Source organism: Tiliqua scincoides, chromosome 1 (assembly GCF_035046505.1).
Source record: "Tiliqua scincoides isolate rTilSci1 chromosome 1, rTilSci1.hap2, whole genome shotgun sequence".
NCBI lineage: Eukaryota > Metazoa > Chordata > Lepidosauria > Squamata > Scincidae > Tiliqua > Tiliqua scincoides.
Window position 1 is genome coordinate 72325186 of NC_089821.1, and position 21264 is coordinate 72346449.

A 21264-nucleotide genomic window follows, 5' to 3' on the forward strand; every position below is an offset into this window, starting at 1 on the left:
CGGATGGAAACTTTTCTTATAGGATGTGGGAAGGGACCAATTCTGTCTTGGAATTACAAGTAAAGAGGATTTTGGTAAGAAGTAGCTCATATTTCAATGGGCAGTGGATTTAACTGTGTATTATTGGTATGTTTTGTTGCACCCAGTCTGTGTGCTGCCATTCTGTATGGTTAAATAGCTTCAGCCATTGTTTCAGGATGGGGCTTTTGCTATTGTTCTTTCACCCAAATAGCTGTCTCTGGTTGATGTAGATAAGTGCATAGGCCCAGAAGTGCACACATCACCAGATCTTGGCAGAAGACTGTCATAAGGCAACCTGACCTTGTGCCTATGAAAGGTGCTCACCTGCTTTGACACTAGTAAGAGGCAGTGTGTACTGCCCTACAAAGTCATTCCTTGACGTCTTGTCATAATCCTCCACCACAAAGCGCAAAAGTGCCAGTTCTGGTACACACACTGTGAATCGAAGGGACTCACCCCATTGCGGATTAAAACCTGTCCAGGGATAGTAAAGGTAAAAAGAACTGTGGTTATGTGTCAGGAAATCCCAATTAGCTCCCTCTGGTTCACTGCAGTCTTCCCTAGTCTTCTCTATAAAATCTACTATAGCCACTCTATATAATCTGCTATAGCCAGGCTCCAGCACCATTTCTGAGATAACTACCTAGACTGCTCCCCTAGTTTCTCTTCTAAAGCCACCCACTCTCTTTGCACCCTTTTCCACCAAAATTTTTTGCCAAAATAGTCTGGATCCTAGAAATCCTAAAATACAGCAAACAGCACAAATCAAACAAGTGCACTGTCCAACATTTCAAGTTCGCATAATTTATTCCCATGGCAGAACTGGATTTTTCTTTTGCGTAGAATTATGTTTGTTTAGCACAGACCTCACCAGAAATTTCAATAACCAGAAATCTCATTCATGTACACTAGAAGACAATGTGTAATCTCAGTCTAGCTGTTCGTTATGATGACCAACAGAATACAGCTCACCATTGTTTTCAATATATTTAGTCTCCTGCTTGGCACTGTCACCCGGGACCCCATGAATCTCCACCCTCACCAGGGGATCCACAATGGAGCCTTCTTTGCTGTTCGGTATTTTGGGAAGCTGCTGCCCACTAATGACCTAGAGGAGAAGATCATATGAACATGGAAGAGGAGACAAGGTCACATGTGCAAGAACATTACAGTTCCATCCTACAACCTACTGGTATGTCACTCAAAACAATGGCCTGTAACAAAGGAAGCTGGGCACCATGAACTACAACTCTAACACAAGGTGCAAAGGAGTTGGAACAACTCTGTGTTTGTCTAACAGCTATGTTGGCATCCTTCAGTCTCGGAAGACTGTGGTATTGCACTCTGACTAGTGGTTCTGGAACAGAGTGCTCTCTCCAGTGCGCGAAGCCTGGGTAAAGTAGATATGGAGGATAGACTGTTTCCCATACAGCAAATCCCTCCTCTCCATGTTGCTGAAATGGTCCAATGGAAAGGCAGAAGCCAATACAGTTGATTCCAGCAACGTCGCAGGAGTTGCCAGAACGTGACTGTGTTCAGCCATGAACTGCCTCGGGGACTCTGGCTCCGGATTTTGCCTCGAGGTTGACTCCTGAAGCCTTTTCCATAACTGGATGTAGCCACAAGGCAGTGGAGGTTTGGGATCAGAGTTTTCCTTCTCTCAGATGAGCTGCCTTCCCAGGCTAAGGAGTCCCACCTACCCGGTGGCTGTTTAGTCGCCTCTTACAACAAGTACAGCCAAACTGATGGCCTATTCTTATCCCCCCAGCCCCCAGGGGTTGTCTAACAGCACCAGCTCCACAATGGGGGGGGGGTAGCCTTTGAGCAAAGCCCTACACTGGGCCCCCATACACTCTGAGGTGTATGTACACTGCCCTCTGGAGTGGCTTGGCTGCTCCCTTCACAGCACTGCTAGATGCCAGTATGAGAGTGATCCAAGTCAGCCCTCTTTTTCCTTCCTGGGTAGCCCTGGTGATCTGAGAAAGAAGTGGCCATACTTTATCTTCCTGGAGACTAGAAAAAGGTGAAGGAAAGCAGTCTCCCTAAATGTCATCCTTCAATGCACCAAGGGTGTGCTGAAGGAGGAGTGTCCAGAAGCAGCATGTGTCTCTCCCACCTTTGAGCAGGTGGGCTTTCTCAGAGGTCCTTGTGTTATTAAAGGGATCTCTGAGTAAGCCCAACTGCAAATGCAGAGGACAGGAAGAAGCAGCAATGGTGTGAGCCACCAGACTGAGAATAAGAACATAAGAACAGCCCCACTGGATCAGGCCATAGGCCCATCTAGTCCAGCTTCCTGTATCTCACAGCGGCCCACCAAATGCCCCAGGGAGCACACCAGATCACAAGAGACCTCATCCTGGTGCCCTCCCTTGCATCTGGCATTCTGACATAGCCCATTTCTAAAATCAGGAGGTCACACACGCACATCATGGCTTGTAACCCGTTATGGATTTTTCCTCCAGAAACTTGTCCAATCCCCTTTTAAAGGCATCCAGGCCAGGCACCATCACCACATCCTGTGGTAAGGAGTTTCACAAACCAACCACACGCTGAGTAAAGAAATATTTTCTTTTGTCTGTTCTAACTCTCCGAAAACTCAATTTTAGTGGATGTCCCCTGGTTCTGGTGTTATGTGAGAGTGTAAAGAGCATCTCCCTATCCACTCTATCCTTCCCATGCATAATTTTGTATGTCTCAATCCTGTCCCCCCTCAGGTGCCTCTTTTCTAGGCTGAAGAGGCCCAAACGCCGTAGCCTTTCCTCATAAGGAAGGTGCCCCAGCCCAGTAATCATCTTAGTTGCTCTCTTTTGCACCTTTTGCATTTCCACTATGTCCTTTTTGACATTTTATGCCAATGGTGCCTGTGGGCTTCCAGGGTGTCTGCCCAACAAACTCTTTGTCAATGCCTGACCTGGTCAACCCCTCATTCTGCCCAACATTCCAAACTAAGCTCGCCCATCAGCATGTCTGATCAGTTTCAGGGGATAAAGACACAGGAGCAGTTACAAGATGGAAAGGTAGAGCGAAATAGGTCTTCTCTCTAGGAATCCAACTTTTCAGTGCTGAGCCAATGGGGCATGTGCTGCGTTCTGTGGTGGGGAGGCAGTCACAGAGGCCTCCTCAAGGTAAGGGAATGTTTGTTCTTTTACCTCTAGGCTGCATTGCAGCTGCTGGAAAGTTGGATAGGATTGGGCCCTTGGTCTTTTACTCACTTCACCTCAGCTGTTGAATTTGCACTCAGAACCACACATAATTTCTACACAATGACAGAGATAAACTACAGGAGTAGGTTACACAGCAATTGGGGAGGTGGATTCACCATCCATTTGTCCATAAAATATTCAAGTCAATACAGTACTTTATGTTAAGAACATAAGAAGATAAGAACAGCCCCACTGGATCAGGCCATAGGCCCATCTAGTCCAGCTTCCTGTATCTCACAGCGGCCCACCAAATGCCCCAGGGAGCACACCAGATAACAAGAGACCTCATCCTGGTGCTCTCCCCTACATCTGGCATTCTGACATAACCCATTTCTAAAATCAGGAGGTTGCGCATACACATCATGGCTTGTACCCCATAATGGATTTTTCCTCCAGAAACTCGTCCAATCCCCTTTTAAAGGCGTCTAGGCTAGACGCCAGCACCACATCCTGTGGCAAGGAGTTCCACAGACCGACCACGCGCTGAGTAAAGAAATATTTTCTTTTGTCTGTCCTAACCCGCCCAACACTCAATTTTAGTGGATGTCCCCTGGTTCTGGTATTATGTGAGAGTGTAAAGAGCATCTCCCTATCCACTCTGTCCATCCCCTGCATAATTTTGTATGTCTCAATCATGTCCCCCCTCAGGCGTCTCTTCTCTAGGCTGAAGAGGCCCAAACGCCGTAGCCTTTCCTCATAAGGAAGGTGCCCCAGCCCCGTAATCATCTTAGTCGCTCTCTTTTGCACCTTTTCCATTTCCACTATGTCTTTTTTGAGATGCGGCGACCAGAACTGGACACAATACTCCAGGTGTGGCCTTACCATAGATTTGTACAACGGCATTATAATACTAACCGTTTTGTTCTCAATACCCTTCCTAATGATCCCAAGCATAGAATTGGCCTTCTTCACTGCCGCCGCACATTGGGTCGACACTTTCATCGACCTGTCCACCACCACCCCAAGATCTCTCTCCTGATCTGTCACAGACAGCTCAGAACCCATCAGCCTATATCTAAAGTTTTGATTTTTTGCCCCAATGTGCATGACTTTACACTTACTGACATTGAAGCGCATCTGCCATTTTGCTGCCCATTCTGCCAGTCTGGAGAGATCCTTCTGGAGCTCCTCACAATCACTTCTGGTCTTTACCACTCGGAAAAGTTTGGTGTCATCTGCAAACTTTGCCACTTCACTGCTCAACCCTGTCTCCAGGTCATTTATGAAGAGGTTGAAAAGCACCGGTCCCAGGACAGATCCTTGGGGCACACCGCTTTTCACCTCTCTCCATTGTGAAAATTGCCCATTGACACCCACTCTCTGCTTCCTGGCCTCCAACCAGTTCTCAATCCACGAGAGGACCTGTCCTCTAATTCCCTGACTGTGGAGTTTTTTCAGTAGCCTTTGGTGAGGGACCGTGTCAAACGCCTTCTGAAAGTCCAGATATATAATGTCCACGGGTTCTCCCGCATCCACATGCCTGTTGACCTTTTCAAAGAATTCTATAAGGTTTGTGAGGCAAGACTTACCCTTACAGAAGCCATGCTGACTCTCCCTCAGCAAGACCTGTTCGTCTATGTGTTTTGAGATCCTATCTTTGATGAGGCATTCCACCATCTTACCCGGTATAGATGTTAGGCTGACCGGCCTATAGTTTCCCGGGTCCCCCCTCTTTCCCTTTTTAAAAATAGGCGTGACATTTGCTATCCTCCAATCTTCTGGTACCGTGGCCGTTTTGAGGGACAAGTTGCATACCTTAGTCAAGAGATCTGCAACTTCATTCTTCAATTCCTTAATAACCCTTGGGTGGATGCCATCAGGGCCCGGTGACTTATTGATCTTTAATTTATCAATGAGGTCTGAAACATCTTCTCTTTTAACCTCTATCTGACTTAACTCCTCGGTCAGGAGGGGCCGTTCGGGCAGCGGTATCTGCCCGAGGTCTTCTGCCGTGAAGACAGATGCAAAGAACTCATTTAATTTCTCTGCCATCTCTAAGTCTCCTTTTATCTCCCTTTTCCCTCCCTCACCATCCAGAGGGCCAACTGCTTCTCTGGCGGGTTTCCTGCTTCTAACATATTTGAAGAAGCTTTTATTATTCCCCTTAATGTTGCCGGCCATGCGTTCCTCATAGTCTCGCTTGGCCTCCCCTATCACCTTCTTACATTTCTTTTGCCACAGTTTATGTTCCTTTTTATTCTCTTCATTAGGGCAAGACTTCCATTTACGGAAGGAAGCTTCCTTGCCCTTCACAGCCTCTCTAACTTGGCTGGTTAGCCATGCGGGCACTCTCCTGGATTTAGTGGAACCCTTCTTTCTTTGCGGTATACACCTCTGCTGGGCCTCTATTACTGTTGTTTTAAGCAGCCTCCATGCACTCTGGAGAGACTGGACTCTTTTTACCCTCCCTTTCAACCTCCTTCTAACCAGCCTCCTCATTTGAGGGAAGTCCGCCCGTTGGAAGTCAAGGGTTTTTGTTGGAGATTTGCCCGGTATTCTTCCCCCAACGTGCACGTCAAAACGGATCGCAGCATGATCACTGTTCCCCAATGGCTCAGTAACGTTTACATCTCTAACCAGGTCCTGCGTACCGCACAAAATTAAATCCAGAGTCACCTGTCCTCTGGTGACTGTTAATGTTAATATTGTAAACTGTCTTGAAAGGTGAAGTAAACAAAAATTATTTTTAAAAACTTGGGGAGGGGCCATAGCTCAGTGGTAGCATGCCACCAGATGGTTCCAGCTTCAGTCTTGGGCAACTCTAGTTTAGAAGGATCTCTGGATCCAGGATGTGGAACACCACTGCCTTAGATGCTACTGGTGGAGTCACATAGAGTGCCACATAGAGTGGAAGATACTGGCCTAGATAGATCAGTGGTTGGATAGAGTTGGCAACCCTATTACGCTCCATCAGAAATTATTCCTAGAGATTTCTTTTTTCCACATGATATTATGTGATTAAAGGTCCTGTTAACATCTCCAGGTTTGCTTTCAAGAGTCACCCTGACATCAGTGCTGATTTCTGCAGACTCCAGGCCAATCATAGATGGCTGGCAATGTTAAAGCTTTGCAACAAGTCATTATGTAAACTCCCCAGTTCTGTGAGGTTGAACATTACGTAAAAGTATATACCTTAACAGCTATACTCAGGGGGCTACCGTCACCTCTTCTTTGGGGATTCTCAGGGGTGAAGTCTGTCTCTGCATCTCTCATGAAGCTTGGCTTCAAGACATAGCCACAGCTGCCATTTTGACTGAAAAGCCCATCACACAAGTCCATCTCTGTACCAGCTGTCTGAAAATTCAAGGCCACTGAAAGTGAGGAGGAGACAGGAATATATTTCAGGCAAATGGAAGACAGATGAATCATAGCGATTAGCTAGCTTCTTCTAACAAGGCATCTTAGAAATGCAAATTAAGGCCCGTAACTACATATCACAGAAAGATGTATGACCTGGTGACATGGTAGTTTAACACACACACACACACACACACACACACACACACACACACATTATTCTAATTGTGTTAGCATTTCCTCACCTTCGTTCCACTTCATTGGCTACTGATTCTTCTATTCCCCAAGCTCTGACTATCAACAGCCTCTTACAAGTGCGTATTTGCAGAATTAAAGTCAGTTGAGGAGACAAAAGACTCCAAACCAATGCATGCTTCCCCAAGAGTAAGCCCCAATCAACACAGTCGGACTTTTCCAGGTAAACAGACCCAGGATTGCAGTGAAACAGAGTTTTAAAAAGCTAGAAAATCCTGGCTCCATCAACAGCAATGCTGTGAGGACCAGTTTAGAAGACCATCAGGGCTTGTAGATGGCCAAAGAGAATAAACAATGATCATACTCAGCATTTACATTATGCTTTACAACGCTCAAGGCACTGAACGTTACCACAGCAAACTGCGTATCCATACTTGTGTTTGCTGAGTTAACGAAACAGTGCGTGTGTAATTTTCAGGAGAGAATAGGTTGATAAGAGGGTGTCCTTAATCTATCAATCTTACTTAACAATTCTCCATTGCAAATGCATCCACCATTTAAAAAATAAAACAAAAACACTTTGGTTCCCTTCTCCCTACCTCTGACCCTGGAAATAAGCCCAACTAGAGGGGAAATGAGGGGGAAAGAGAAGAATTATTTATAATTCTTCATATAATTTATAATAATTTCTAGAGAAGAATTAATGACTTCAGTATGTTAAGTATTTCCCTTCCTGCAGTTATCTCAGGGCCCAATCTGATCCAATTTTCCAGCGCTGGTGCAGCTATGCCAATGGAGCATCTGCTACATCCTTTGGTGGGGGGGGGGGTATCATGGAGGTCTCCTCCAGGTAAGGGAACATTTGTTACCTTTCCTCAAGGCTCCATTGTGGCTGCACCAGCACTGGAAAGTTGGATAGGATTGGGCCCACCGCAACTGCGAGTTTGGGAACATATTTTGCTGAGGTAACATGTAACAGTAATCTCAGAACCCCTTACAATTCTTTACAGTCAATCAGTATTATTAGCATCATATTGCAGATGGGAGATGAGGGACAGCGCAACACTTAAGGCCATCTTGTGAAATCCTGGATCATTTGAGGTTTGAACTGGGAGACTTCCAGGTTCATAGCTCAGACTCTTAGAAAACTGATCTGATTGGTCAGAAGAACAGGTGCCCAATCCTAACCAACTTTCCAGCACCTGTGCAGCTGCAATGCAGCCCCAAGGTAAGGAAAGAAACATTCCCTTACCTTGAGGAGGCCTCCATGAGTGCCCTCCAATGGCAGGATGCAGCACATGCCCCATTGGTACCACTGTGACAGTTTAATAGAATTTGGGCCCAGGAGAAAGACATGCACAGCCATACATGTTTGATGAAGGGAAAGAGGCACATCCCACATAAAAGGAAAGCACATGAGGAGCTCTGCTGGGTGGATAGCAGCCACAGACATAGTCAGGGTGCCAACTGGTACAGCCATTTTGTCTGGAAGCAGGCTCACCCATCCCAGTTGAGGGTGACAGGCCTGTCTCAACAGCTGGCATCAGGCAAGTGACAGATGCCGAACAACCCACAGTGACAGAGATCCAGACTAACTGTGGCACTCTGGGGAGGGGGGTGGAGACTTTCACAAAGTGAACTAGGTGACAGGTGAGCTAGCGACACAGTTGCTGGGACAACAACACTGCAGTGTTGGCTAACTGGCAATCCGAATGTCTCATGATCTGCCAATATGCCAGTTGGGAGAGGGGGCTGAAAATTATGGGTCTTACTCCCAGGAAAGGAGGTAGTTAAGAAATGAATGAAGGGTCGTGAAGAAACAGAGTGAAGCAGCCGACCCCCTCGCCCTAGCTTCAGACCTGGAAAGGAAGGTGAGGATCTCAGGACCAGGGAGCCATGAGAATCCCCACATTTTTATGGTAGCTTTGATTTGAAGTCCAGATATTTGAGCCATGTCCCCTTCTTCAAAAAAGCAATGCCTTTTCTTTCAAAAAGATGAACCCAACTGAATACTAAAATCGCAATGAAGAAAATACAAATTTTGTAAGAGGTGTGCTTCATAGAGTCCTGAAAAAACCTACCTCAGCCCTGTGTAACTCCTCTGCCTTTTCAAAAGGGGAATCTGAGCTCCATTTCCTGCACTTTCACAAGCTAGTAGTAGCCCAGGGTATAAATCTGGTGGCAGATGCAGATGGTCAGAATGGCTGACTAGTTTTTTCTTTCTTCTTTTCTCTGTCACCAGAGAGAAGACCCAGGACCCATGGTCTGGGAACAAGCCAAGTGAAGTGCATAATGGAGGTGTCTGCTCTGCAGAATGTTGACAAAGACATTACAAAAAATGAAAGTGATTTCCCCCCTTCCGCCAATGACCCTGGTATTTGCACCTCATGCATACCCATCTGGCACCCCACATTCCACATTGCTTGGGGGTTGTAATTGGAGGAGTCAGTCCGCAACCCACTGGGAAAGATGCGTGTCAGCTGCCAGGCATTATGGCGGACGAAATCATTCCCTGCAGGAGCGAGGAAGCACAGCAATAGTTAAGGAGCCAGGGAGCCCTGCACAGTAAATTAGGCGAGAAGGCATTTGTGCTGGTTGGTTTTCAAACCTGAACTCTCATTTAGGATTTTCCTAACAAAAACCTGTTCCAAATTAAAAATGGGATAGATTTGTGCCACACCCCAGAAGATCCTGAAGGAGATAAAATCATGTTTTCTCTACAGCGAGAGAGAGTGCGGGAGTGGGGGTGGGGGAGTTGAGGAAGTTGTGGTGGAAAACCCGGATATGCTCAAAGCCACTATTGTGTAGGCAAGAATAAATGGAACTCCTGTCTCCGGAAGCACTAAGTTCCTGTGGGCTGCAGGGAGCAGTCTTGAGGGGTGCACAAATTACCCTCTGGGAATCTGACACAGTGTTAGCAGATTTGCTGTCTGCTCATAGGAGCTGGCTGGCTTTTGCTCTGCTTGGTGCCTATATTAGTAAATAAAGCAAACACTACAAAAGGCCCCAGTACTCTCTCTCAGTCAAAAGAAACCAAGTTCAGCAGTAATACTGCCAGATCTTCTCTCCACTCAGGCAAGTGGGGTGAGTAACAATATGGGAAGGAGAAGGTGTTTGGCCCAAATATCTTGCCTCCTCGCAGCCCCATCCCCAGGTTCTCACCAGCCTCTCGGATGAGCTTTCGAGTCTTGGATTCAGCAAAGGAGGACATCTCGTAGGGCTTGTAGTGGCTACGAGAGTGCTGGAAGGTGTAGAAGGGCACACTCTTGCAGTAGATAATACAGTCAGAAAACTCCTGGGAGAGGGTCTGTTTGGCTTTCTGCAAAGAACGTGATAGGCATAGTTTGCATATTTCTCTCTGTGCACACAGATATGGACATTAACCCCTCCATTACAAAAAAGAAATAGTGTTCCCATTTTTTTCTGGCAGGGCTCCGCTGACTTTAACTGGTGCATGGCAGGTAGTAACAGAAAGGAAGCTTTGCCTGGAGGTGAGAAACTGTGACAATGAAATCTTTTTAAAATAAATGTCTACCTTTCATACAGCTGATACTTTAGGGTGGTAACCCTAAAAATGTTACATCAGAATTGTCCCTTATTAGAATGTTACAAATTAAAAGATAGGGATGGGCCATCAGTCAGCAGTAGCGTGTACAGTTGACGTTAAGAAAATGCCAGTCCTTGGCATCTCCAGTGAAAAGGATCTCAGGGACAAGGTTGGGAAAAATCCACACTTGGAGATACACTGCAAGTCCGAATAGGCATTACTGAGAGGATACTTTGAGATCGCTGGTCCGATTCAGTTTCAGGCAACTTTAAAGGTGCATCTGATAAGAACAGTTCACCTCGTAGCTTCCTAGGCAGAACCGCTAACCCCTCATGATACAAAGACTATATTGGGGGGTGTGAGCATATTTGGCCCCTCTTCACAGCATAAATTCTTTGGAACTCCCCATAGAATCAACTTTTCCCTGAAATAAAAAGTTGCCACTTCTGAGTTGATACTATCTCTAAAGAGCTGCCCACCCAAGATGTCCATATACACCTTCTCCTTCTTCTTCTCTTCATTGCGCAGAGTTTCCTCCTCTGTCTCGGGGCCCTCCTCCTCCTCCTCAACATCCTCCTCAACATCTTCAGACACTTCATCTGGCTGCCCATTCAGATAATCTTCTAGATATCCAATCTTCTTCCCCTTCAGAATGATTTTGCCTTTCAGATCCTGCATGAGGACATAAAGCAGGGAGCTTCCTTCAGGTAATGGGGGACAGGATTTTCTTGACTCCCACAGTTCCTGCTCAGCAATTTACTCATTTTCTGGCAAATTCACCAGTAAAATTCCATCTTTCCCCCACAGTTTCACCACTGCTATGCCAGCCCATCACGTGCTTCCAAGAAACATCTCTCCAAACCAGCCCTCCATTGAATTTTCATTCAATCTATCACCAGGGCTGAATCTATCAACCTCTTTTTGGGCTCTCAATATACATCCCTCCTAACTTGGCTCTCTCAAACACAGCCACTCTTTTCCTCATAAGTTCTCTTTGAAGCTCTCCTCAGTGGTTCCCACAATAACCTTAATCCCCACAATTACATCTATATAACCCACTCCTGGCTCATCATGCTTGTAAATCCCAGCACCCTGAGGTTCCCCCTATTTTGCTCCTCTTCCTCCCATGGACACTTTTGTAATGGTTCAGACTGAGGAAGACCTTGGGGTATGTGGTGTGACTATACTGTAACTGTTTGCCCTGAGACTGCAGCCACAATTTCTTAACCCAGTTTCGGGGGGGGGGGGGGAAGTGTGAACTATTTCAGTTCCCTACCTCAGGAGAAGGCAACTGCATAGGGACACGTCCATCAATGGTGCTAGTAAGGAGCTTCTCTCCCAGAATTCCCTTCAGCTGTTGTGCCATGATATCCTGCTGCTCTATGCTGCAGTGGTTCTCAATGGAGAGGATGATGGGATAATCAGAAGTCTAGGAGATCAAGATCATGAGTTAAAGGAAGGTCTAAGGGTTACAAAGGTTGAAAATAGAGCATCAGGGTACAGGAACAGGGGAATGACAGGGAAGAGAATCCCAGTGGCCTTTTGAAGCATATACCGGAGTATAAGTATAGTGAGTTGTCTTTATACCCAGGATAAATTGATTCTTGCAGGATCACACATGCACCCTCTTCCCCAACTCTGTATGTTCTCCTCTGTCTGTGTCTTGTGCCATTCTTCCTAGTGACTCCTTTCCCTCGAGCACAGCAAAGCCATCATCCTCTTTGGCAGAAAGTCCAACCTACCCGGAAGGCATATTTCTCAAGGGTTGTCACTACTTCCCGGAAGAGGATCTTGGAAGTGAAGGTATGGCCATGGTAGACAATAGGATCCCCATTAGGCCCATCCCAACAGTCTACTTCTAGGCATCGACAGCCCCGCTTCAAAGCCCTGCAGAAGGAAGAAGGTAGTCCATCAGCCCTTCCTATCCTCCCAGAGCATAGGCAGCCTCCTCAGCAGATAACACAGGAAACCCTCTTTTGCCTTGCCTTTATCCCACCAAGTTGTTTGAAGATGGGCGGAGGTGGCACCACATGTGCCTGCAGGCACAATGCCGGGGTTTTTGCCCCCCAGGCCCCCCCAGGCCTGCCACTGCTTTGCAAATAGGGATAGCTGAGGGTATGGCTAAGGTCTGCACCACTACAGGAAGGGGGCACAGCTAACCAGCACATTCCTGTTTGCCCTGTGCATGGGTACACTGTACCCACTTTCTTTCTATAAGACCTAAACAGGTGTTGTGTCTTGCCATATCAGCTTAAATCACTTTGCTTCCTGTCATTAGGGTGAAAATAATGTGGCTACCTTGAAAATGCAGGTACCTTTCTTTTTTGATGGGCTCATAGCATGATCAGGGTTGCCACCTTGTTTCCTGACACAGGCTCCTGTGCCTTTAACAGTTGCTTGATGGTGAGAAATTCAGCTGGTACATTTTTCTTCCTGTAGTGATGAAGGAAAAACAGCATTTGTTGAATTTCTCAGCATTGCGCATCTGTTAAAGTCACATGAGCCTCTGTCAGGAAAGAAGGGGGGCACTAGTAAGTATGATTCCTATCATGCTAACTGCTTGGTTTGTGGTGATTCTTCAACAGCTGCTGCCTGCAGGGCAGATTTGGGGGGAGGCGAAAAAGAGGACACTGGCAGAACATAAAGTCGCAGGATCCAGATATGCAGTCAATGCTTATAAATGCTGTGCCTTAACCTGCGCAGCAATTTTATATAGCACATTGGAAGGATCCTGTACACTCTGCAAAATGAAGGCCACTCAGGTGGACCAAAAAAATAAGAGTCTGGTCCTCCCTTTTCCAGTGAGATGGTGTGGCTTAGTCACAAGCCGGCTGAAATCATGTACAGAAGAGGCAAGTCAAGGTAGTCTAGGAGAGAAGAAAGTAGCAGGACTGCCGAAGCTGAGGAGCCAAGAAGTGAAACAGGAAGGGACAGAAGCTGTGAGTCTTATGTGCCTTATTAGGAGCAGCCCAAGCTGATCTGCTGCTGTCTGAAACAGCACCAGATTCTGCTGCCAATCTCCCCCAATCCATCCCTTCCCTTGCCAACATGTGCAATGGTATCCCCTTCCATGTCAGCATGCACTGCCCCATCCGCCTTTTTCAGTATCCACTCCACTGCTGCTTCTTGTAAAGTAACTGGGTGAGGAGAATCCTGGGAGTGGAGCCTATTCACTTCCAACATTCTCCTCATACAACCACTGTACAAAAAGCAATGTGGGAAGAAAGGCAGTGGAAGAAGTGGCAGCACTTTCCCCAAGTGCTCTCATAGATTGACAGTGCTCAGAAAAACGCCTGCTGCAGCAGCTACTTTCTCTAGTGCTGCCACAATGGTCAGCAAGAACACTGCAGTAGCCTCCTATCTTCTTCTTGCTCACTCTCCAGCATCCATGAAGAGCTTGAGGCAGAGGTTGGGTGCATGGCTGGACAGGTGGCAAGATAGGGAAGGTGGCAGGCATGCATGGGGTGAGGGGCACTCCCTGTCAGTTTGCCACCTCCTCCAGCCCACCGCTCAAACTAAATGTTTCAGCCAGCGTCCTAGTTGGGCTGCCCCGGGCCTCATAGAATAGATGGTTAGCTATCGAGATTGAGAGGAAGGAACAGGAAATGACTTTGCCCAGTCATATTGGAATGGGACAAACCAAGTCAAAGAGCTAGTAAAGCCACCTGGACCAGGGGGTGGCCCAACCACAAAGCCACCTGAAAAGTTTGGTGTGGCAGCAAACTCCTGGCTCATCATGCTCATGTGATGAGCCCCTGCCTGTCTGCCTCTCTAGTCTGTCACTCCAGTGGGCACTCTAAGCCTCTTCTGAACTGCAGAGAGCAAGTTGAAAGAGGATTGCAGCAGTGGCAGCTCCTTCTCCATTCAGTGCTGCTGGAGGAAGAGGCAGAAAAGTAGTAGAAGTAAAGATTTGCACTCTCTATCCACAGGTTAGGACCTGCAGATTGAACTTAATGTAGGTCCCAACCCGCATCTGGAGGGCCTCATCGAACCTCCTGAATGTGACTGGAAGTGTCTTCTAGGTGCATCTAGGAGGTGTTCTGAGGGGCAGGAAGGCCACACGGGGCCTCCCCACGCCTCAGAAGGCTTCCCAAAGGCTTCTGAGAGGCACTTCCAGTTTGATGAAAAAGCAGTAGTGCCTTTCAGAAATCTCTGGGAGGGCTTCCGAGGCCTGGGGAGGCAGTGTACATCCAAAACACCCCTGAATGCAACCAGAATGCACTTCTGTTACATCTAAAGGTCGTCTTAGGGCCCCTTTGCAGATCTTAATATCTGCGGCAGGTTCAGGAACAGATCCTCCACAGATACCAAGGAGCTGCTGCAAAAAAACTGCAGCTCCACCTCTCCCTCTCCCCCCCCTCTCTGCTCCTCTTACAAAGCACCAAGTAGGCAAGGAAAGGCAACAGCATCCATGACCCTCCTTAACACAGTAAATCTGGGAGGAAACTGGCCTGCTACAGTAACTCTTTGGCATGTGGATCCGATAACCACGAAGGAGTGTACAGAAGCTCAGGGACCCAGCTGTGAGGCTACAGCTGCTGCGGAAGTTCATTTTGATCCAGTCTAGTGTGAGCCTAAATACGATTATGCTAATTTTCTGCAATCGATTTTCTATATTCCAAAAATTTTAGAGAGACTTAGGAGTGTGTTTTGATTTGCATATTACTTTATCTAGCTGCCAAAGTAGACCTGGGCTCTGCATCAAAAGCCTAGTAGACCTGAGCTCCAAAGACTATTGTGGCTGTCAGCACCCTCCCCCACCCTATTTTGCCCCCTGTTCTGCCTGCCCCCATTGCCTCCTTTCCCCTTCTGGGAAGGGACCCAGAAGAAACTTTGTACCCCCTGCTAAAATTCCTCTCATAGGCCCTGATGTCATCTTTTTACCAGGGGAGATGGGCATCCCAGGTGAAGAGCGTAAGTAAAGATTTTGGAGGAATCTTGTGCTTGGTTCTGTTGTGGCAGACCACAATTGCCGAGGCAAACACATTAGCATCTGCGCTTTGGCTGTAATACCTGATATATCCTTCGACACTGCTCTGTCCTCGCAGCTGGTCCTCCATCAGATATGTGTTGTGGGAGGAGGAGATAAAATAATGACAGAGGGGCTGTGACATGTCCTGGAATACCTTTTTGTGCTCAGGGTTGAAGATGGAGCCGTCTGGAGAGCACAGGTACATGAGGAAACCATCAATGCTCAAGGAATGGCGAGCCTTAGCTGTGGGAAGAAAGAGAGTGGAATGAAAAATGCAACAGGAAGGTGGATCTCCAAGTGACACTGCAAAGAAAAAGGCCTTTAAACTGGGCAAAGCCACTGAAACAGGAAACTTTGGAAAACTGGGGGAAGCAGGTAGGCAGCCATTTCTACAGAAGTAGATGTCATGAAACCGATGTAGGAAGTGGAATATGCTTTGCAGAGATCTACTGGAGTGATGCTGTACACACTCCCTCTTGCCTTGCATGGTCAGGAGTTCCTGTCCTTGAAGGACTTGAGAGTTACACAGAGAAAAGTGCTAGGTGCCTTTCCAGAATTCACCAGCTCTAATGGTCCCAGAAATGGAACCCTTGCACTTGGGAAATGAATGGAGGAGGTGGATTCAAGGGGGGAGACCTACACAGACCCTAGGGGCTCCTAATTCAGAACCTTCTAAGCAAGGGCATCCATGGGTACCCCTCCACATCCAGAGGACACAGATTCACCCTCTTCCTTCAACTCTGAAGACTCACCTGAGGAGCAAGCAAGGAACCACATTCCTCCCCCTGCCCCACATCATCAGAGTCAGAGGTTGCAGGACCAGGCAAAGACCCTTTAAACCACAGCAAGCTTCTCAGGGGAAGGCGCAGAGTTAGCCACCTTGCATTTCTCAGTAGATACTTCAACCTACAGTCTGCTTCACACCTCTCATGAAAAAACATTGAAGCCTGTCTTGCTGGCTATGGCTGACCCAGTCTTGGAGCCATCTGACCTCATGTGTGTTCTGTTTTCCTTGTAAGTTGTTGAAAGCCTGGCTCTTGGCATTACACTCATGTCATGATCTGAACTCTCTGCATTGGCAGCCCATGAGAATACCTGAATTAGGATATAATTCTGGATATTTGTCAACACTATGGACCTAACAGCTTTCCTTCCCACTGCTGCCCCCACCTGACTCAGATGGCTCATATCTGTCAATCAGCTCCATGGCCAACTCATCAACGCCATTGCTCTCCATTTGCTCCTGCAACAAGAAGTCCACAAACTCCAGCAGTGTCATCTTCTTGCCATCCTCAGAGTACTCCTGGAAGATTTCAAGCACTTCATCTCTCTGAGTCAGTGCTTTGTAGAACAATACAAATTCCTCCCCCTCTAGTGTCCCAGTCTCGGATTTGTCTGCCATCTGCAAGGAAAGGAAGGATCTCAGTATTACCGTAAACACATGGGCAATTGAACCGAGACAATTAAAGCAATGGAATGAGAGACATATTATTACTACTGTAGCTTTAACTAAGCACTAACTGTTTATTATATGCTATACGGTACACAGAAGCATTGTTCTCTTGTCCAGAGAACTTCAATCTACTTTACCCTGACAAACTGGGCATTAGATGAGGGGAAGGGAAAAGCTAGGGATTGCAGGTGGGAGAGAAGGCTTACAGTGGGGGAGCCAAAAAGGTTCAGAGAAGGATTTGTTGGGTCTTTCACAAATAGGGAACTTAAAAATATGAAAGAGAAAGCTTGATAAAGAGAGATGAAGGCTCTCCAAACTTATCATGAAAAAAGCAATGAAAATAAAGAGCTTATGCAATGCAGGAATTCAATTAAAAAAAAGAAGAAACAAGACAGGCAGTATCAGATGTAGCTCTGATTATAGAGCTGAAAAGTAGTGGAATTACAGGTATATACAAACATAAATTAACTTGCAATTTTCCAGGTTTTTTGGAGCACAGCTGAAAATTGTGGTCCAAAAACAGTTTAAAAAAAAATTTGAATATATACATCAAACTATTAGTAGTATTACAGATGGAGAACTAAGGTTGAGTGACAATTGACATGCCCAAGCCACCTATGTAAGTTCATGGCTGAGATACAGCTTGACCCTGAAACTCTGTCCATTGGATGTTCCTGGTTCCACAGCTGCTCCTCTTTAAATAGCAACAGGGATCTGAGCAATCTGAGCTGAGGGCCAAATATAAGGGCCCGGGTTGTCTTCCTACCTTTCCTCCAACAACTGCCTGGAATACCCATCAACTGGGAATATTTTTGAAGTCACCCCACCCCTTTCTGGATAATGTAAAAAGGACACTAGATCATTTTTCACAAGTGATCCAATTTTCTTCTGCATTTATATCTATATCTATGCATATGTAAGGCACAGATGTACATAGGGAGAGGGTGCAGGGTTATTTTTAGCATTTTTTTTCAGCAGAGCCAGCTCTGCTCTTACACAAGAACACAGGAAACCGTCTTGTGCTGAGTCAGGGCATCTTGGGCATCTAGCCTAGTACTGCCTACACTAACTAGCAGTAGGTCTCCAGGGTTTGTCTTTCCCAGTCTTACCTGGAGATGCTGGGCATTCAACCCGGGACCTTCTACATGCAAAACGGGCATACTGCCACTGAGCTATGGTTTCAACCCCTTCTCCCTACTTTTACTTCTGTTCCTATTGACATGTACCTTGCCCTGGAGTGAAATTGGATTTTCGATTTCCAATTTCCCCTACTCACAATGGATTTTCATTGGAGGGGGGAAGCAGGCATGTGTGACACACAATAGTTTCTTTGGGTTCTTTTTCCCCCCGAGGCACCTGACTTGCTAATCCAAGCCTGTTGGAGCTTTAGCTTTAAGCCTATTAAAAATATCCTTTCTATGCATTTTGAAACTGGGTCAGAGGAGGAAGAACGAGGTGCCTTCCTGACTGACACAACAGGGATAGCCAATCATTGCTGGGCACAGCCTTACTCTGAGAGGGAGAAAATGGCTTTATGACTGACAGAAAAGCCAATCGATTGGTGCTGTACAAATCCAGTTTCTCCGGAAACCAGAAAAAAGCTCCCTAAGTTACATCTTGGACAGAAAGCTATACAAGTATTGCAAGAGTGTCAAGTGTTGAGGAAGAGGCATTGGTGTATATGTACTACAGTTAGAGGATCGTGGGTGGCAACATGGCTGTGAAAAGAATAAGCCACTGCTACCATCAAGGAAAACCCAGGACCTCTTCGTGTAACCAGTCCCATAGTGGTTGGCAACCTTCAGTCTCGAAAGACTATGGTATAAGCCTACAGCACCCGGTATTCCCAGGTGGTCTCCCTTCTAAGTACTAACCAGGCCTGAGCCTGCTTCTAAGATCAGACAAGATTGGGCATGTGCAGGGTAACAGCATAGTTCTCCTACTCAAACACACAGTTACCTGGAAGAGTCGGAAGGCATGGTCCTCATTCATATCCACGTTCATCATCCTCAGCAAGTGTTGCACTTCCTTGAAATTCATGCGTCCATCCTTGTTTTTATCGGCTTTCTGGAACCAGTCACAAATCCATGTGCAGTCCAAGGCATTGATTAAGGAACACAGACTCATAGAAACTGAGTAGAACAAGGCCTTCAGAGTAGGAACTAACAGCCCAATTCTATCCTTCCCGACACCCACAAGAACAGCAGTGCCAAAATGGCAACTGCTGTATCCTGCGGGTGCCCGGAAACTGCTGGAGGTCTCCAAGGAAAGTTCCAGGCCCCGCAATGGGGCTTCTCACATCTGCACCAGTTATTTTGCCAGCACAGACAAGAGAACCTCTGTGTCAAGCTTTTCAGCCCTGCTTTTTAATCTTTCATGTCAAACTTTCCAGTCCTGCCCCACCCCATCCTCACCCTGCCCCAGAATGCCTACCCCAAAATCTCACACCACTGCCCAGAGCTCTTACCTTCCTCCACGTGGCATCCTGGTGCTAGGACCAGCACTGGTGCGCCTTCCTCTGAGGATGCCATAAATGTGCTTTATGGCATACTTATGATACCTAGCACTGGTGCTGGAGCTCAGCGCCAGGGCTAAGGGCCTTTAGGATTGGGCCCTAAATTGGTTATAATGTGCAACTACATGGATATGTAGTGTACAACTACATACCCCTTTCCTCTGTGACTCTGAGGCTGAAGGGGTGCATCCAAGGAGCTCCTTTGCTCTCCTGACTCACTAATCACATTGCAGTTGGTTGAGAGTTGCCTTTCCTCCCTTGCCTCTAAGGAAGGCAGGCCACGCCTGCACCTTGGGGCCCTCAACTTTACAAGATAGTCATTCCTGATTTCTGATACCCATGACAGAAGCAGTTATTTGACTGGGAATGGCTATAGAAGACAAATGTGTATTTCCCCTCCTGAAGTAGGAGGGGAGATACGTAAAAGGAACTGAGGGAACAACATAGTTGATGTGAAGGTACGATGACACTTGGGAATGCCGGATCATATATTTGATATGCCTCCAATATTAGGGCCAAAATCAAGCTGAGCTCTTGCAATTAGCTTTCCATTTTTTTCTGGAAAGGCACTGAAATGGACAGCAGACCATTAAATGGAAGGATATTGATCTATCTTCTCTTTCTGATCCATATTTGCAACAACCTCCACAAGGCGCCGCAAGCCTTGGATCCAACACTGAGCTTCCTCGGCTGTGCCAGCAATTAGGTCCAGGTTGTTACGGCGCCCATAGAAGACGACAGTGAAACAGCATTCGGGTGGGAACTCTTCAGCAAGACTCTGCAGTACCTCCGATTGATGCCCCTCACGCACAGTCTCCACATCGCTCACCGAGACTGAGAGGGGGGCAACCAAGAAAGGTCACCCTTCACCTGTGGGCTGGGCTTATGTTACAAAACTGTGGCCTGCTTCTTCAAGCAGGACAGGACAAGGGGCAATCACATAAATTACCTATCCAACTCCTCTATTCATGTATTCCTCTGTTCAGCCTGTCTACCCCCTCCCTCACATGTTCTATTCAACTCTAACACTAGAACAGTATCTGCAGCTACTCTGGTCAAAAAAATGCAGAGACAACAGCTTTTAAAGGACCAACTAAATATCAACACTAAATAAAAGAAATACAAGCATATTTAGCATAAACTGCCAGCTGTAGAAGTGAGCTGAAGGTAAGACATTTTCACCCAGCATGTCATTAGCTTGGGGAAGTCACAGCAGGAGGGTGGAAGTTCAGAGAAATTCCAAATGGGAGAAATGTTTAAATGGTTTGACAAAACAAAAACATCTAGATGATGTAACAAAGGAAGGGAGGACACACTGTTTGTTCAGGTCTAAATCCAAATTCTGACATTACAGGCTAGGGCTCAGTGGGTCACTGGGGGTGTGGGCCGCACCAAGGGATGACATGCACTAGTAATCAAACTCTCTAAAATCGTGGTTTGTAGGTGTAATTTACAGCAGAATGCAATGGGAAAAAACCACTATGAAATATCTGTGTTCTTTCAAAAGATATAGCCAAAAAACCAGCAGAGCGGGTTGATGGTACATCACCACGCCCACCACCCACCTCACTCTGCCCACTGCATGGCAGGTGGTCCATCATGCAGGTGACGCGATGGCCTCCTGCACCAGCTGGTGCAAACCCTAGTGACGCCACTGCTAGGGCTCACTGCATTCGTTTTGCATCTCCCTGACCAAGACGATAGAATCTTTGAGTCTTCCTCCTAGGATCACCTCATTTTGATGCCCAAGGCAGAAAATTCAAATTGTATCCCACGGTGGCATAGCTGGAGGGCGGTGGGACACTCAGCCTGGCAGGGGGGTGGGCGAGTGGCCCCTCCCTTTGGAGCTATGCCCCCCCTGCCAGGAATGGCTCCGAAGGGAGGGACTGCATGCCCACCCCCCTGCCAGGCCGAGTGCTCCGTCCCCCCTCCAGCTACGCCACCGGCATCCCCTATGCAATGAGAAACAATGGTGCATTAAGTAATTGGCGATTTGGTGCCATAGATCTGCCACCTGAGATCTCATCATGATATGGTCACTGTCCACAGTCAGATATGAGA

At 46.9% G+C, this 21264-nt stretch overlaps 1 protein-coding gene across 1 annotated transcript in view; it reads right to left on the reverse strand.

The window, feature by feature from the left end:
• Positions 1 to 21264, reverse strand: part of PLCD4 (phospholipase C delta 4) — a 44282-nt gene that overhangs the window by 2258 nt on the left and 20760 nt on the right. Inside the window, exons 4-15 of the mRNA XM_066611636.1 lie at positions 19809 to 20037; positions 18648 to 18777; positions 16406 to 16637; positions 15277 to 15478; positions 12006 to 12150; positions 11540 to 11692; positions 10762 to 10935; positions 9879 to 10035; positions 9112 to 9228; positions 6357 to 6535; positions 994 to 1129; positions 346 to 495 (exon numbers count right to left, since the gene is read on the reverse strand). Of these exons, the coding sequence (XP_066467733.1) occupies positions 346 to 495; positions 994 to 1129; positions 6357 to 6535; positions 9112 to 9228; positions 9879 to 10035; positions 10762 to 10935; positions 11540 to 11692; positions 12006 to 12150; positions 15277 to 15478; positions 16406 to 16637; positions 18648 to 18777; positions 19809 to 20037 (2004 nt within the window). The remainder of the gene's footprint in view (positions 1 to 345; positions 496 to 993; positions 1130 to 6356; positions 6536 to 9111; positions 9229 to 9878; positions 10036 to 10761; positions 10936 to 11539; positions 11693 to 12005; positions 12151 to 15276; positions 15479 to 16405; positions 16638 to 18647; positions 18778 to 19808; positions 20038 to 21264) is intronic.